Source organism: Corvus brachyrhynchos, unplaced genomic scaffold, assembly GCF_000691975.1.
Source record: "Corvus brachyrhynchos isolate BGI_N302 unplaced genomic scaffold, ASM69197v1 scaffold1, whole genome shotgun sequence".
Taxonomy (NCBI): Eukaryota; Metazoa; Chordata; class Aves; order Passeriformes; family Corvidae; genus Corvus; species Corvus brachyrhynchos.
The window spans coordinates 3,567,046-3,584,635 of record NW_008237222.1 but is presented as its reverse complement, the minus strand read 5'-3'; the positions used below and the strand labels follow the sequence as shown (position 1 = coordinate 3,584,635).

General features: G+C 37.0%; 1 protein-coding gene across 1 annotated transcript in view; it reads left to right on the top strand.

The window, feature by feature from the left end:
* Positions 1-17,590, top strand: part of EFCAB11 (EF-hand calcium binding domain 11) — a 61,460-nt gene that overhangs the window by 427 nt on the left and 43,443 nt on the right. The window contains 4 exon segments of the mRNA XM_017728929.1: positions 1,054-1,242; positions 7,534-7,621; positions 7,624-7,650; positions 8,988-9,078. Coding sequence (XP_017584418.1) covers positions 1,054-1,242; positions 7,534-7,621; positions 7,624-7,650; positions 8,988-9,078 — 395 coding nt within the window.

The window sequence follows — 17,590 nt, the reverse complement described above, 5'->3', positions numbered from 1 at the left end:
CCCCGGGGGGCGTGCGGCGGGCTCCGGGGGCCGCGGCCGCCAAGGAGGCGCTCAGTGAGCGGAGTTTTTCTAACGGGCCTTTGTTTGACCTTAATATTTATCATGGGCAGGTGCGGTATTTGCGTAATAGCTCGTTCGGCGCGGTGTTAATTGCTGTGCCTGCAGTGCCCCGCTAATGAGATAACTGCGTGAGGACTTCGGGAAGGAGTGGGAGGAAGGAAGGTGTAAAAGTAATCAAAGGAGGAGCGCGGCCCGCATCAAAGCACAGTTTGGCTTCTGCAGTGAACTGAGCGCTCGGTTCTCGCTACTCTAAATTTATTGTAAGCTTATGGCTGCAGTTAACAAATTCTGTAAGTGCCAGCACGCAATAAAATTGGCAGGCAGTAAAATTGGAAAAGCATTACTGAAAATTTAGCTGGTTTGTGTAATTTTCTTAGTGCTTGTCCACAGAGTTGTGTATAATGCTTTTTCCTGAAATGCTCTGTGGATATACCGTTCACTAAGATACTGTGTTATCAACTCTTGCTGAAGGTCTTCTGTGGGAAAAGCTCTTAGAAAGGTTAGATGGTTTTGTATGTTATGTGCATAGTTTCCTTCTCTAAGTATAGGCTCTGGAAACACTTCTTTTCTAGAAGTACTTCAGAAAATTTGATGGTTTCTGACTACGCTGGCATTGCACTCTATCCTCATAGTTCCTGCCAATGTACTGACTTAACTGAAAATTAAAGCTACCTGGTGTTTTGCAGGAAAATATTTACAGTCTTGTAGAAGCAAATTTAATGTCATTTGTTTTCTAGAAGTTTGTACTGTGTATTCTAAGTTTGCAAAAAGTTTTTTCATCATAAGCACATAAAATGTAGAAGTATGAAAAAATTTAACCTAAAAATCCGGAACTGAATGGACTCGGCCCATTTTTAATTTTACTGGAAGAGAGTAGATGAATAGAGTTTATTCCACAAGTGCTTATTTTGTTTTTCCTGTAACAGTTAAGCAAAGTAAAAAATCCTAGGTTAGGTTTATTGGTTTTTGACGCATATCACTTTCTTTCTGTAGGTTTTTGAAGCATGCAGTGAAGATAGCAAAGGCTATTTAAGCAGAGAAGACTCTACAGTTGGTCTAGTAATGTTTTTTTTGCTAGAAACTCTTAAAGGCATATACTTTTTCATTTATGTTCTGAGGATCCGGCTTATAGATGTCTCATTATTGAGAACACTGTGTAGTGACTGGTCTACACTAATTGGAGTGAATTGCTGAAGGTGTGGTAAACAGAAATACCTACAGATCCTGAAAGTAATTTTCTAATCTGCAGGTATTTATTAAAAAAAAAAATCAAACTCCTGCCTTTTCTGCTGAAGACTGTGATGAGCAGAAGGATGTATTGTATTTCATATGTGTACAAGACATATGAAGTACATGACTTACTGAGCTTGTTACTGGTTTTTATTAGTGGTAAGTTCAATTTCTTTATTTCAGTGGTTTCAGTAAATGTGAAACTGCTGCATGTCCCAATAATAAACATGTATTATCAAAAATATATCTGGTTTTAGTTTCAAGTAATAATTAGACATTTTTAGCCATGACTTCTCAAATGTAGATCTACAGATTCACAAAAATCTTAAGAAAGATGAAGAGAAATACTGTGTTCCCACACTCACAGGAAAATACAGAATAAATTGTATAGCTTGATGTAGTTTTGGAAGTCATATTTTTACTCGAGTAAGTACAAGTGAATTAAAAAAGAGTGTGAAGAACACAAAAGATTTCAGAATAAACACAGTGTGTCTGTGAGTCCTTCTCATGGCATTTCAATAAATGAGACCAATCTACTATAAAGTGTATATATAAAGTATAGAAGTGATGAATCATATTTCTTCTCCAGCTTGTGCAATCTTCTTCCCAAGGACCACTTTGGACTAATTATTATTATTTTTTTCATTAAGTACCTATTTTACAAAAATTGTCTTGACAAGGTCGTAAACAAAATTGTGTCTATGATAATTTAGAGTAAAACCCACAAAAATATTTTAGTAAACTATGAAAGTGGTAATTTCTGATACATTTCAGCTGTGGGTAAACATTTTCTCAATGAACTATGGCCAGATCTAAAAATGCTTAAGGCTTCTAACATGAGTCCTAACTGCTGAATTACGAATCTGAAAATGCTCAGCTTCTTCCTTATTTATCTTCTCCTAGCTATTTTTACCATTTAAAAATTAAGTGTTCTGTCAAATTCCCTGGATGTTTCTTCCAGCAGGAGTACTCAAAACATGCTTAAGGCATTTAAACAAGAGCAGGTTCTGTGCATGAGTCACTGATGGCATGTCCTTGGAAAGAGAGTAGAAGTAGAGGACTCCTGGGAAGACAGGCAGTGCAGGTTTAGTTATTTCTTCTTGAAAAGGTGCCAAGTCACACCTGCCGTGGCTTTAGGCAGTACCGTGACCACCTGTTAGACCATTTTGTCTGTGCAGCTGCACAAAAATTAATTAAGAAACCTTTGTTCTAGGGCTGATTCTGTCATCTACTGGTTTTGCTAGCTCCTTAAGTGAGCCTAGTTCCAGCAACTGTTGCCCCTTAGCCAATTACTGCTCATTGTGAAGACCCCTACAAGGTCCCTGGGAAGACAGATACTTTTTTTGGTGGCTTTTGCTAGTGTGCATTAGGTAAGCTTTGTGGCACAGCCACGTGTTTTGCTTTTGCTGATGACGAGGTCCTGTGTATGTTCATTTCAACATGTGTGTGGTTTTTAATCTCGTTCTGAGAAACACGCTTTCTCTGTGCACCAGAGAAGAACCAAATGCAGGTGTTGCAATTCTAAGAGTTGATTGTTAGGATCCCGTTCTTGAGCATGTTATTGTGTATATTCATTGAAAATTCTCAAAATCCTAGGCTATAGGAACAGCCTTTGTATTTTTTTGGAAACTACTAAGAGCAGCCCTGGCAAGGAGAGTCCTTTCAATTGCTTTTGCAAGATGTAGGGAATAGTGTGCACACATTACTTCTTAAGGTGAAACTGTTTCTTCAACTGCACTACGTACTAACAGATTTTTCAGTAGAAATGGCAATTGCTCAGCATCATCAACTGCAATCAAGCAACTGAATTTTTAGTAAATTGTTGCTGCTTTTTTTTTTTGGTCGTGTTTGCATTTATTCTGTAAATTAGAAGTAATACTAACTTCACCCACTAGATGTCATGAAGGAACACTTCCTTGGAAAGGGTGAACCCTGAGAATTTGAATCACGTTCCTAGTCCACTTGATTTTTCAAAATAATTTGTTATAACAATGCTATATTATTTTAAAAATATTATTTTAGTGTGGTTATTCATAGAAATTTTGAACTTTACTGTATGTTAATGTTTAAAATTAAGCCTTCTGAGGCAAATAACTGGAAAAAATGAAAACAGAGATTAACCTCATTGTTGAACTGATACTGTATGTATATTTGCATATAAATACTGTCTTTTCTGGGAACTAGCAGCGTTGTAGGAATCAAGTCTATGTGACTTATTTTTTCTTTCTTTGACAGTTTGGTTCAGTGATCCTCTTTTCCCTGAAATTGTTTGAAGTGATCTAAAATGCCCTTACATTTCAGCAACCGTTCAGCTAACTAGCTGCTAGCATTTAATGTTTCAAATGAAAAGGGGACTGCAGGAATTGTAGTCATGAAAATGTCATTTCCCAAGCTGAAGTTTCCTTCCTGGTACTGTTAAATTTAGATCTAACCAAAAGCATTCTCTGCACTGTTCCTGGGAGGCCAGGCCCCTAACGTCCAGCATTTTCCTTGACCCAATGCTGTACCTTCACAGGAAAGCAACAGTAGGTCGACAGCTGCTGCTGAACAAGATGCCAACAGCAGGACACCCTGGCATCCAGAGTAGAGGAGGGCAGTCTGAGCTCAAGGCTTCTTCCAGCTGCTCTCCTGGCACATCTTATCAAAGCTTTCTAAACAGGACTCCCTGGTCTGTTTATATACCTGACATGGTCATGGGGAAAGTGCTGCAGGCCAGGTGGAACATAAAGCCTTAGCTTAACTTCTTGCACCGTGTTTCGCTTGTCCCTTCTCCAGAATGGAGTAAGCTTAGGTTGCTCTGGAATCTGCTTCTGTGTGTCTCCTCTCAGGTGGTTGTCTCAGTGCTGCAGTTATGTGCAGTCTTGTACTCTGATAACACAAATGTAAGAATTTAGACTCATAAGCACTCAGTCATGTCAAAAAACTATATAAATATAGCTCAAAGTGGACCCCTCGGCTTTACTTTGCTATATACTCCCACTCTGTTCCTTATATTGTTCCAAGATGTTTTGCAGGGATCTCTTGGTCACCTCCTAAATCAGTTCTGAAAAATCTTTTTTTTAATTGCTTTCATCATGTAATTTAGCTTATTGCTTTTGTATTGCTAATGAATCTTGGTAATACACTAACATTAGTGACTCTTGGAAATCTGCTAATCAACATGTGTCACTCCAGTGTTCCTGTCTGATAAAGTTGTGAGGTAAGAACCTGTTGAAAGACACTAAAGGAAATATATTGTACATAAAATAAGACGGGCTTCAGAAAAACTGTAGAAGCATAAATGATGCAAATATTTTTTGCATTTCCTCCTCATTTTTTTTATTCTCTTTTTATTGAAGTTTTTGTTTTAGGCAGATTTACCAAATTAATTTTGATCCAGCTAGTCTTCAGTAAATATGGTTTCCAATTGGAATATTAGAACAGAAATTTCTTTCACTGTTTAGAGGAAATAACAGATGTGGGTGCTGATGCTCCAGAAGTTAGATTTGAATATTACAGTTCCTTTGTGTATAAAGAACTCAAATTTGTATAAAGTTAAGCATATTTGTTTAAACATACTGATTTTGAGATTTGGATATTGATTAGGACTCTGTTAGGACTACATATATACATCTATTTTTGGATAAAAAAGGTGGGTTTATTTCAATTAGAATAAAATATTTTCTTACTTAAATACCGAAGATGCTACTGTTGTATAGTATGTACAAATCACGAAGCTGGTGAAGGGTCTGGAGAGTCAGTCATATGAGGAACATCTGAGGGAACTGGGGTTGTTTAGCCTGGAGAAGAGGAAGCTCAGGAAAGACCTTATCACTCTCTACAACCACCTGAAAGGAGGTTGTAGCCAGGTGAGAGTCAGTCTCTTCTCCCAACAACAAGCAAGAGTCCAAGAGGAAATGGCCTCAAGTTGCACCAGAGGAGGTTTAGATGGGATATTAGGAAAAATTCCTTCACCGGAAGGTCTATCAAGCATTGGCACGGGCTGCCTAGGGAGGTGATGATGATCCTGGAGGTATTTAACGTACAGGTAGATGTGGTACTTAGGGCCATGGTTTAGTGGTGAACATGGCAGTGCTGGGTTAACGGTTGGACTAAATGATCTTAGGAGTCTTTTCCAACCTAAATGATGCTTTGATTCTGTAAATGAGCTGATCATGGCTATTAAAGAGATTTCATTTCGTTTTGTAATACTTTTAGTGCTTCTGTGTTATATTTAGCTTGAACTTATTCTTGCCACTCAAAGTGGTATTTCTTAATAGCAACATTATACTGATTAATGACAGAGAGAAGTATTTAGTAATTTTTAGTGTTCAAGTTGGTAAGCGATGAAAATTTCTATGAATTTTGTGGTAATGATACACTATTAACTTGGGAAAATACTGGAGTCTTACACCATAATTCAATAAATAAGCTTCTCATTTATATAGTTCTGCTTGGGTTTTGTTGTCCTTGACCTTACCAACTACACCCAAACTTCTGTTTGTGGGGTCATGTGGCAAGTCTTATTGGATAAATTATTCTTACAAAAAATGAAGTTGCAAAAAGCTGAGGTTGCTTTTATCGATAAATTCCCTCTTCCCTTTTGCTACATGGCTCCACAGGTATTTGTATCAATATATTTGGAAGGCATTATGGAAGCTGATTCTGTTTATTCTAGTGTTGATGCTAGAACACATGCTTGTTAAGCCACACCCTTACTTGTAAATCTTTAATTTTGGCAAGAGATACAATATAAAGATTGTTTGGTTTGGTTTTTTTTTCCAAGAGAAAAACCACATGAATATCTGAACCAAAAATAGTGAACTAAGATACAAAGATAGATGATGGATTTGTTAATGCCTAATGGCTTTTATGATTTTTAAGATGTCCTTTTTGTGTGTTGACATAGCTTTACAGCCTGTTCTAGTAGCGCATGAGTCGGCAGCTCTCAAGATCAATGAACAGGTGGGACTCTATTATAGGAGTCGTTCTATAAAAGGAAAATTGTGTACTATAATTTTCTGGGCTCTTATGTTACTCTGAAAGAGAAGGAATAAATGGATGGAAAGCTTATACTGCTTTTTATCATTTCACTTCCATAGTTATCCAATTGAATGGAAAGCTGCTCATGCAGGCAAGTTCAGCATGTTTGGGCAACCTCTGTTATTACAGAAATGGTGCATGCACAGAACCTAGCAGTTGAAAGCAGCAAGACTGTGTAATCCTGGAAACTGAGAGGGTAATAGTTCTTAATATATGATTTTCCAAGAAGAATAAGCAAATAGGCACTGGAAATCTGTACACTTGTACACAGATTTTAATTGAGACAGCAGGTGGAGCTGAAGGAGTTGTGCTTTTGAACCACTGCAGAAAGAAGAGGGTATGAATGAATCAAAAGAAAAAGAAGTGCAGAGCATTTGTTATTTTATTAGATGGAGGAAAGATTCCTGTAAGATACAGTCATCTTGCCTTCTCCAGAAAACTAATTTGTTTAAAATGAAAATAAGTCATATATCAGAAATTATGGAAAAAGAGTATTCATCTGTGTTTAAATATTGAGCTGAAGTGGGATCCCTTTTCCAAAAAAACATGCATCTGCAGAATTTTTGTATCAGGAATTTTGCATGTTTTATGAAGAGGCCTCAACTTTTGGGGGTCAGATTTTTGTTTCTTAATTTTTATGTTTTACTTTGATTTTAGAAAAAATGGTCAATTAAGAACTGACAAACAAGATTTACATTTTAATTTCTTCCATTTTCTCTTTATTAGAGAGGTACAATAAATGTACAAGTAAAGACTTTCGTATAGCATACAGAAGGAATAACCAATTCAGTTTTACACTCAATTTTATTGTGACTTTCACAGGAATCTACAGCTGAGGTTATACATTATTTCAGACTTTGCTTCTGGGAATGATGCCTGATAGATTGTTTATGCAGTATGGATCTTTATCCATGGCATGCAAATGCTATTGGCTTAGAAAAGTCCAGGTTTCTCTCCAGTGTAAAGAAACGTAAGATGGCAGGTAACAAGAAAAAAAATAGAGGTAAACAGAAGCATTATGCCCAAGTATAGAAAATCTGTGAGAAAAATTAAACCATATTGAAATGTTTTCATGATTATGCTCTAACTTTGAAGATTAATATTTCAGTTTTCTTTTTATTTATATAATTAGAACTATTCATAATTAGTAGACCTTAGTCATACATATTTTTAAGGAGAAAAATGAAACTGGCTTTTTTTTTCCAGGGAGATTTATTTATATTTTACATTTTTCTAGGTCCATTATTTGAAAAGTTTTTAAAACTCATGAGTGCAAAGAAGGTTGCACAGTTAAACAGTAAGGGAACAAGTAAATATTTACAGCTCTTGATACGCAACGTAAGGATTTTTTCTTAATATTTGGAATATTAAATTCTGAAACAATTAAGCAAAACAGAACACCTGAAGGAAATAAAAAGATGAGGTATCCTGGATGCAGCAAAGTCAAATAAAGCCATACTAGACTAATAAAGACAGTGATGATGTTATTATAAATAAAGTCAGGGTCAGTGGACTGCGGAGTTCTAGACTGTAGCTCTGTCTGCAGTAGTAGGAGCTCTTCCAGCTGTTAAAGGAAATCTCTGGCCATTCACCCCACCTATTTGCTGTTACTGCCTCTCATCATGTCTCCATGACTCATATTTCTCCACTTATTTATGCCACAGCTTTTACCAATTTCCTTGGTTGTGGCTATAGATCTTTTTTACTTCTCATGACAGACCAAGGAAAGGAAACCAAAGCAAAAAGGGGGTTTTTTTCTCATTCTTTTTGGGAAATAGGTGTGGAGATTGTTTCTCATTCATGTTAAACAGCAGAGGATGTCCGATTACCAAACTGAAAAAAGGAAAACTTTGTCAGGAACTTCTGGGCTGATGGACTTTCAGATCCTCTGCCTTTTTCTTCCTCATCTCAGACAGGTCTATGGTCCTTGAAAAGAGGGAAAGTGAAACATATGGCAGATCAGATGTTGGGATGATCTGATAAGCATGCATTCAGCTTTTTGCCATGAACTAAAAGTAGCTTTTGAAGTGTTATTTTTAGTGAGTTATTTCAAAGGGCTTAACTGTTTCAAGCACTGTGCTTTTGTTTGTCTTGCTGTCTGCTGCACACAATCTACAGTAGCCCTGTTTGAGATGCTTTATTTTCCAGATGAATCTGGAAGTGAATTCATAACATAAGTGATTGATCAGCTGGTACTCCTCTGATATAATAATTTGAATAAGTGGATTGTAACATTCATGAAAAAAAAATTTGAAACACCATGTTCAAAGTGCCTAAGTTGTCAATGAAAAGGGTAGATTTTAAAAGTAATTTTGCATATCTTATAGTGTATATTTTCAAAGCTTTGCAAATTTGAAATTTTCAATTTGTTTGTTCAGTTTTTCAAAATACCTACTTTTAAAATGAAAAATGAGAGAGTCGTAGATGTTGTAGGTGCATTACTTTTGAACAGTGTTCACAGTGGCAAAAAGGAATAGTCAGTATAAAATCTTTTTTTAGACTGTTCATCTTTCTATTGTACCCTTTCTAAAACATTTTGCAAAAGCAGTAACTTAGAGTGTATCATCATTTCAGAACAGGGAATTGATTGGCTTACATGCAAACATTGTATTAAGTAGTTTTTAAAAATACCATAATTTATATTATTTTTCTCTTGCCTAATCTTGATCTAAGAGAGAGAGGATTTTTGACTTTTGAAGACTTCAAGAGAGCTTTCAATTCTGTTTCTCCTAAGTTATCTGAAAAAATCGTGTTTGAAGCCATCAGGTAAGATTAACAAATTGATCCATATTCCTGGATAGCAGTCTTTTTGTTGTTTCAGTTAATTGAAATTATTAGATTTTATCATGCAGCTGAAGATAAAAGCTTCAGCACCATTACAGTTTCAGTGCCTTTATTAATAAAGATTATACACAAATTAATGTGTAAATAATGTAATAATTAATATAAATTCTGTAAATAGGATTTATAAAAATAATAACTAAATAATACATATTAACAGGTACAGAAACTAATTTTTTGCCTGTACTGTTTCTTAAGAAGATTAAAACTATTTGCTTTCACATTTTCCTCCTCTAATCAGGAAATCCATATTCAAGAGCTGTCTTGAAAAAATTTAGTTAAACGGTAGTGCATATTACAAGGTAGTAGTGCTGAGATTTCTTGCAAGGTGAGATTGGCTCAGAAGTATGGATGTTGAGCTTTTTTAGGGAAACAGAGCTAAGAGTTTTGTCCTAAGTTGATCTGTACAATTGGATTAAGACTGTATGAAAAGAAAGCCATAAGAAATATTTTGGACATAGATATTTGTCAGAAGCTTCGTGTATTTGTGACACAGAATCTGTATTACGATAGATTTCTGTAAGAAACAAAGCATATTTATTTTTCATATTTGTATATGCGTTTCTTGTTCTTCCCTGTTTTTACCACAGAGATCAAAATTAAATTTTGGGACTGAACTTAATTTTAAAATATTTTTTATGTTAGGTAAAATAATGTACAATACATATAAGATCTTTAGAATTTTTAAATGTGAAGACTAATTAAATGTGAGTTCTAAAATTATGTGTGTATTAACAATCAATACAGCACACAGGGATCAGGTCTGTAGAGCAAGAAGTTTATGATGGGGACCCAATATTTGTTTTGAGGGGGTTACTTGGTCTAATTCTAGTCTGGCCAACAGACTGAATGATCCCTAGAAGTTGGAGTCCTTTGTGTGCATGCCGGGAGCATGTCCTTCGGTTTAATTTCATCTGGAAGAAGTGCAGTTTTGTATACTGTGAGCACTGTGATGTTCCCCATAGTACAGTCAGTGATGAAGACTGGGGAATTCCACTGAAAAAAGCATTCCAAGTCTAAAGTAAAAGATATGTAAATATTGAGACAAGGGTGGAAAAGCTTAATTTGTATATTTCAGAGGTCTCTGATATTGTTAAATGAAAAGGGATTTCTATGTTTATTTATAAAATTTTCTCTTTGGTGGAAATGCTGTCTTCAAACCTTGTCAGCTACTGGTTCCTTTAATTTGGAATGCATTATTGCATGCATTATTTTCTTATACTTTAAGTAAAATGTTGCAGAATAAGCAAAGTCTGTGTCTAGTGTCACAAAGGCAGGAACGGAAGGGAAGTAGGAAGAAAGTTCAAGGCACATTCATAGTACTTCTCTTCTCTGCTTACCACACGGAGCAGGGAATTTTCTGCTATGGAGTGTAATTCTCAACATATTTTGAGATGTAAAATTGAAAACAAGTGTATTCAAGCTGTGCAGAACACAAGGAAGGAATGAAGAATGAAGGGCCCCACCAGAGTCATTTAGTTTTCAGAGAAAGTAGACTTGATTTTTAGGTATGCAAAATGCTCCTAATAAAGGGCATCCATACATGTTGAACTAATTTTAAAGAACTTGAGGCTTGAAAATGGAATTCTTTTATTTATCATTCATATATATGCATTATTAATATAAAAATAACTTTAAAATTAGCAAGATAATATAGCAAGAAGGAATAATGGATTATTCTAGATTTTTCTTTTAACCTACCTGTAAACAGCTGTTATGCTCAAAATCTTTATATGGCTACAAAGGAGACCCACCTGATACTTAAAAGCCAATATTTATCTTTACTATATACTAAAATATTATTAATTTAATAAGAGAATTATTTTTAGTACAGATTTAATAATTGAAAAAAAAAGAAAGAAAAAAACACTATGCAGCAAAATGTCTCAATGCAGCTAATTATGTTATGCATCTCCTAATAATGTACCCCTTTCTGTGTAGTTACTCTCAATCTTCCTCTGTCCCTCTCAGTCCTGAGGCTGATAGGTTCAGGACAGGCATGGTGGAGTGAATTACCGTTATCCCAACTTCTTCACCAGAAGGAGTGTAATATTAATGCTTTCTTCTCTCTCTAGCATCTAGTTTGGGTCATTTAAATATGTTTGCCCACCCAGTTTACACCTTCTTTCTTCTTAGGTCTGCAAGCCCACATTGCATCCTAATAACTGGATATGGCACATATTTCAGGTATTTGTTCCTTGCTCTGTCACCTATAAAAATACTTTTGTCCAGCTCCTGTGTCTTTATATCTTTAACTGATCATAAGTGAGTTTTTAGTCTTGGTCCTTCAGTGTTAGCCTGTGCCCTGTATCTTAACATCCCATGCCTTTTCTACTCCATGCCATGTCTTTACATCTGCTGTCATGCCAGGCCTGTATTTCTCTACATAAATATATCATTTTACACAAAAGAAATTCCTGTTACTACTGTCTGTGTAAAGCTGTGTTTATCCTGTATAAAGTTAAGGGGAACAAATAGCCACCTGGTACTTGAAAGAACAGTTAAAGCACGTAAAATCTCCAGGGCAGGTCAAACAAATTCAGACAAAGCCTGATAAGCCTCAGTCCTTGCAAACTCACTACAGAGTTTGTGGCCGGTTATTAGCAGTGGCTGTGCTGAAATTACTGAAATCTCTTGAGAACCATATCTAATATAATCTCATACTGATAAAATAATATTTAATGTAGATGTTCTTTCTCCTCAGGGGTTGTTTCCTTACAAATGTCAGTATTGTACTGCACACAGCTATTGCTAAAGTTCGGAGAATGTGGGCAAGTTTTCAGTTTGTTTGATTGTATTAATTGACTGTAATCTTGCCTTAACAGTAGAGTAATATTTATTGTTTCTGATCTAATATTGCAGTCATATTGAACAAAATGATCAAGGGTTTATTATGCACCTGGTGTGCATCTAATTAGAATGCCATTGTACCATAAAAACTCAACATTCTTGACACAGGAGTAGCAGAAGTGCCTGCTAAGGTAAATGGTGTGATGATATGTTCTTTCATGGTGAGGTTCTCTGTAATGGGTAGCACACAGAAGAATTGCTTTATACTAGTGCTGCTGATCTTCATGTAGCTGCATGTATATGAAGTGTGTCAAGTCCTTTGCAATAATAATTTGTGATAAATGGCCGTCTGTAAGTGAACATGTTGTCTTTTAAAATGGGATTCAGATTCTTAAAAAACTATTTTAAAAAACTGTTCTCCTTTTTTGTTATGAATATGAATGACATATTTGAATTACACAATATTATTAGTTACAGATGCTGAAAAAATATTTGTCCTAGCTGTAACATTTGCTCAGAAAAATAGTTTATTTTTATGCTAAAGCCTCAGAGCATGATAATGGAAGTAGTGACAGAAGTAAGCAGAAAACCAACCACGTGTATGTGGATGAATCTATAAACGATGAAAAATGTCTTAAAAACCAAAAGTGGACAGAAAAGTCTCATACAGTTTTTAAAGCTAGCAAGCATAACTCAGATCTTAAGGAAGAAAAGGAGGCACTCATGATCTGCTTTTTATGCTACTGTGCCTTTAGATTGATAGTATCACACAGTAGAGGTATATTAGTATTTTTGTATGTATTGGTACTTTCCATACGAAAAATGACCTAATTGTCTCATATTTCTTTCATGTAATTATCTAGTAATGAGAAAATAACCTGTTTTTTAGAGCCACCCCATGGAAGAAATCTTATGCTCTTTTATGCAAGTTTGATTTATGGACGTGTACTGCAGAGCACAGTGAATATGAGACATTCATCTTCCTATGGCTAGTTGCTATGGAAACGTAGTACACAGTACAATGTCATTCCAGCTCTGGTGATGCCTGCAGTAGTTTATCCCTTTGTTGCTCTTGTTTCTTAAGCAACTGTCTTGCAGCCTTTCATATTATCACACTTCATCACCTATACTAATCTTTTTTCTTATCGCTTGAGGACCATATCTAATAGAAAAGATCCATTTTTTGTCTACCTGTGCATGTCAGAGTGTTTATTTTTTTTTTCAGTCATGGGTTAAAAGCTTGTCCCATGCCCACAAATAATATACCATTGCCCTAACATTGGTAAAAGAAGATGCAAACCAGATTGCACATCAGAATGTAAGGGGCCCGTTTCAGCATCTTTATTTACCATTTCCTGTCAGGGACTAGAGTTAAGAACGATTTTCTCTAACCAGTATCCCACCCAAGGAAGACAGAAAGGAAAATTAATCAGACTTTCCTATCTGTCCTTAGCTGGTATTTGTGAAGTGGACAAAAATCCAACAGCTGTCTTAAAGTACCCACTCTGTCTCACCCTTGTGAGGGAGGAATTGGGGAAGAAAAAGGAGATCCTCATACTTTATCTAAAAAAATACTAAGGGTGTTATGGGGAACAAGAGTCAAGTTGAATGTTTTTTATATTGAGAGGCTGTACCCTAACACAAGTTCTTTTTCAAGGCAGTACCTGTTTCGTAATTCATTGCACAGGGAACCAACACATTGATTAAGGGTGCATGTGTCCCAGGTTCTGCGTAAGTGGGTTGATACTTTGCCAGAAAACGTTATGAGCTAACGCCTAAAGATAGGTATATCTTTTGGGTGGTAGTAGTAGTACTAATGAGTTTTGTTTTGCTTTTCGTATCTCTATCTCTGTTGCCAATTCTGTCATCCAGTTACTTAACAGCATACTTTGCTGTTTGTGGTGGGTTGACCCCAGCCAGTGACTCACTGACTGCCCCCACAATGGGGCGGGGGAGAGAATCAGAAGAGCCAGAGCAGGAAAACTCGTGGGTTGTGATGAGGACACTTTAACAAGTGAAGCAAAGCTGCGCATGCAAGCAAAGCGGAATACAGAATTTATTCACTCCTTCTCATCAGCAGACAGATGTTAGCTGCTTCCTGGAAAGCAGCACAGCTAATAGTCACTTGGGAAGATAAACTCCTTAACCACAAACTTCCCTTCCTTCCTTGTCCGTTCCCCAGACTTTTAGTGCTAAGTACGATGTCAAAGAATCATAGAATCGTTTAGGATGGAAGGAACCTTTAAGGATCATCTAGTCCAACTCCCCTGCCATAGGCAGGGACACCTTCTACTAGACCAGGCTGATCAGAGCCTTCAGCATTTCCAGGTGTGGGACATCCACAACTTCTCTGAGCAACCTGTTCCAGTGCCTCACAACCCTCACTGTAAAAATTCTTCCTTGCAGCAGATCTAAATCTACCCTCTCTTATTTTAAAACTATCACCCCTATCCTGTCACTACAGGCCTTGGTGAAAATATCTGTCTTTCTTGTAAGGCCCCTTTATATATTGCAGGGCTGCAAAATGTTCTCCCTGGAGCCTTTTCTGGGCTGAATGGCCCCAACTCTTTCAGCCTTTTTTTTTATTGCAACAACAGTGATACTATAAGTGACTTTACAGCCTGAGCAATGAATTTCATATGGTAGGGAACATCCCTTTGGTCAGTTTGAGTAAGCTGTCCCAGCCATATCCATACCCACCTCCAGCCTACTCACTAGGGGGTCAGAGTGGGAAAAATGAAAACCTGGAGGGTGTGCTAGCAACTGCTCAGCAGTATCCAAAACACATGTATGTTATCAATACTGTTCTAGTCACAGATCCAAAAGACAGAACCACTTATACAACTATGAAGAAAATTCAGTCCATCCCAGCCAGGCCTGTACATTAGTGCAAATTCAAATTATTCATTAGTTCTAACATTTTTCTTGTAAAAAACATCGCTAGCTTAAATCCTGCAGGAACTGGGCATACTGTTCCTATGGAGCAGCAAACTTTTATAAACCTATGTCACACCCAGTGAAAGCATGGATCTTTTACTATAGATAAGTCTGACACCAAATCATCCTAACGAAAATTTAAAATAGAATTTTTAGTGGCTATAACTCAAGTCTATCTGTTATCCCAACCATAGAGAAAATTAATTTAAAAATCTGAACTTTTTTGCTTGTCGCTTTTTCTGAAGATGATTTTGCATAAGCACAGGTATGGTTTTTCTTAGGTTTGAAAGCAAAATGTAGCAGGCGAGTGTTATACAATGTGCCACGCACATTTATTCCTTCTAAATAGTTCAACATACATTTTATAATTTGGGCAAAATTACTACATGAAATAAATATTTCAATATTTTGAGTTAGTAATTTAAGTTCATATTTAAATTAAAAATTTGTGCTTTTTCTGTTTTTGAGGGTAGGTCCAAACAAGTATTTAAAATTATGTTAGCAAATTTAAATGAGTCACTGGTTCCTACCTCTTAGTTATCACTCCTGCCTTTCACACTGACCTTCTTTCATTGGTCCTTGAGGTTCAGAGTAAATTGTTTTAGCAGAGACCATTCATATTTAACATGAATCCCTTAAATTTTGTATTGCTGCAAGTAGGGATATGCATGTGGTCAGTTGCCATAATACATTCATGGTAATAAAACTTACTAAAATATGCTAATGCCATGGTAAGTGCTTAGTTGGTCATATCCTCAGGATACTTCTTTCAACCTATTTTCTTTCAGATGGGATAAAACTGTGACATATAATAAAACTATTAGGATGTGGCAGCTATAAAATAGACATCAAAGATGAGGGGTTTTTTTATTATGGTTAACATCTGTGGTAATAACAATATACCTGCCAACAGGCCTCAAAGGTGAATCAGTTCTTTTAGCAATAGCTTGTATTTGTTCAGTTAGGTGATGTCTTTAGGGGACTACCCACACAGATGTTGATGATTTTTTAATTGCATGGGATGATAGAAACTGGAAAAAAAGACTGACCCAACCAAATTTATTTCAAATAAACCATTAGATGCCATTAGATGACAGAAATTCATGTTCATTTTCATCCAAAGCTGAACCTTTACCCTAAAGGGAAAATTATTACTTAAGCTCTTTCAGAGCATACATTTTGTTAAAAGCAGATTTTTCTCCAGAATTAAGAATAGAAGATTTATTTTCAAAATAAACAGCATCTTCTTTCTATTTGTGATGTATGCTGATAGACTAAAAATCTGATGTGTTTGGATTTGTTTTGCTGTAATCAATAGAATAGGATAGAGTAATTCAGTTGAAAGGGACCGACAGTTTTCTTATCGTCAGACTGCCTGACCAGTTCAGGGCTGGCCAAAACTTAAAGCATTGTTGTTAAGAGCTTTGGCCAAATGTTTCTTAGACACTGACATGCTTAATGCATTGATCACCTCTCTAGGAAGCCCATTGCAGGGTTTGACCACCCTCTTGGTAAAGAATACCCAGTCTAATTGTCCCCTGATGGAGCTTTGAACCATTCAAATGTCCTGTCACTGCATCACAAGGAGAAGAGGTCAGCACCTCCCTCTCCATCTCCCCTCCTCAGAGAGCAATGAGGTCATCCCTTAGCCTCCTTTTCTCCAAATCAGACAAGCCCAAAGTCTTTAGCTGCTCCTTACAGGACATTCCTTCCAGCTTTTTTGTCCTCCTCTGGACACATTCAAGAATCTTCACATCAATCTAAATTGTGAGGCCCAGAGCTGCACCCAGTTCTTGAGGTGAGGCCACACCACAGCTGAGTACAGTGTGATAACCATCTCTACTGACCAGCTGCTTGTGCTGGGTTTGATGCACCCCAGGACCGAGTTCACCCTCCTGGCTGCCTGGGCACACAGCTGACTCACACTGAGCTGCTGCCAGCCAGCACCCCCAGATCCCTCTCTGTGGGGCAGATCTCCTGCCACTCCTCTCCCAGGCTGTACTAGTGCCTGGCTCCACTCTGTCCTAGTGCAGAATTCGGCATTTTGATGTGTCAAATTTCCACCCATTAGTCATTGTCAAAAGTCCCAATCTATCTAGATCCCTCTGCACTGTCTTCTGTTCCTCAAGAGAGTCAACAGTACCTCCCAGTTTGGTATAATCAGTAAACCTGCTAATGGTGCATTCAACTCCTGCATTCAGATCATTGATGAATATGTTGAACAGACCTGGTCCTAGAATTGGACCTGGGGCACACCACTGGTCACCAGGCACCAGCCAGATGCAGCCCCATCCACTACAACCCTTCAAGCTCAGCCCTTCAGCTGCTTCTTCACCCAGTACACCATGAAACTTTTCATCCCATAGCTGGACAACTCGCCTGGAAGGAAGCTGTGAGGGACAGTGTAAAAGGCCATAATAAAATCCAGGAAAAACTACATTTACTACCTCCCCTTCATCCACTAGGTGGGTGACCATATCGTAGAGGCACATCAAACTGTTTGAACAAGACTGTCTCTCTGTGGACTTGCACTGACTGTGCCTGATGTTTGCGGTATTCTTTACATACTTTTCAGTATCACCCAGTATAATGATCTCAATAATTTTTCCAGGAACTGAGGTTAGACTAACTGCAGTTTCCTGCATCTTTCCTCACAGCCTTTTTATAGATTGGCATAACATTGGTTAGCATTCAGTCCGCAGGAATCTCC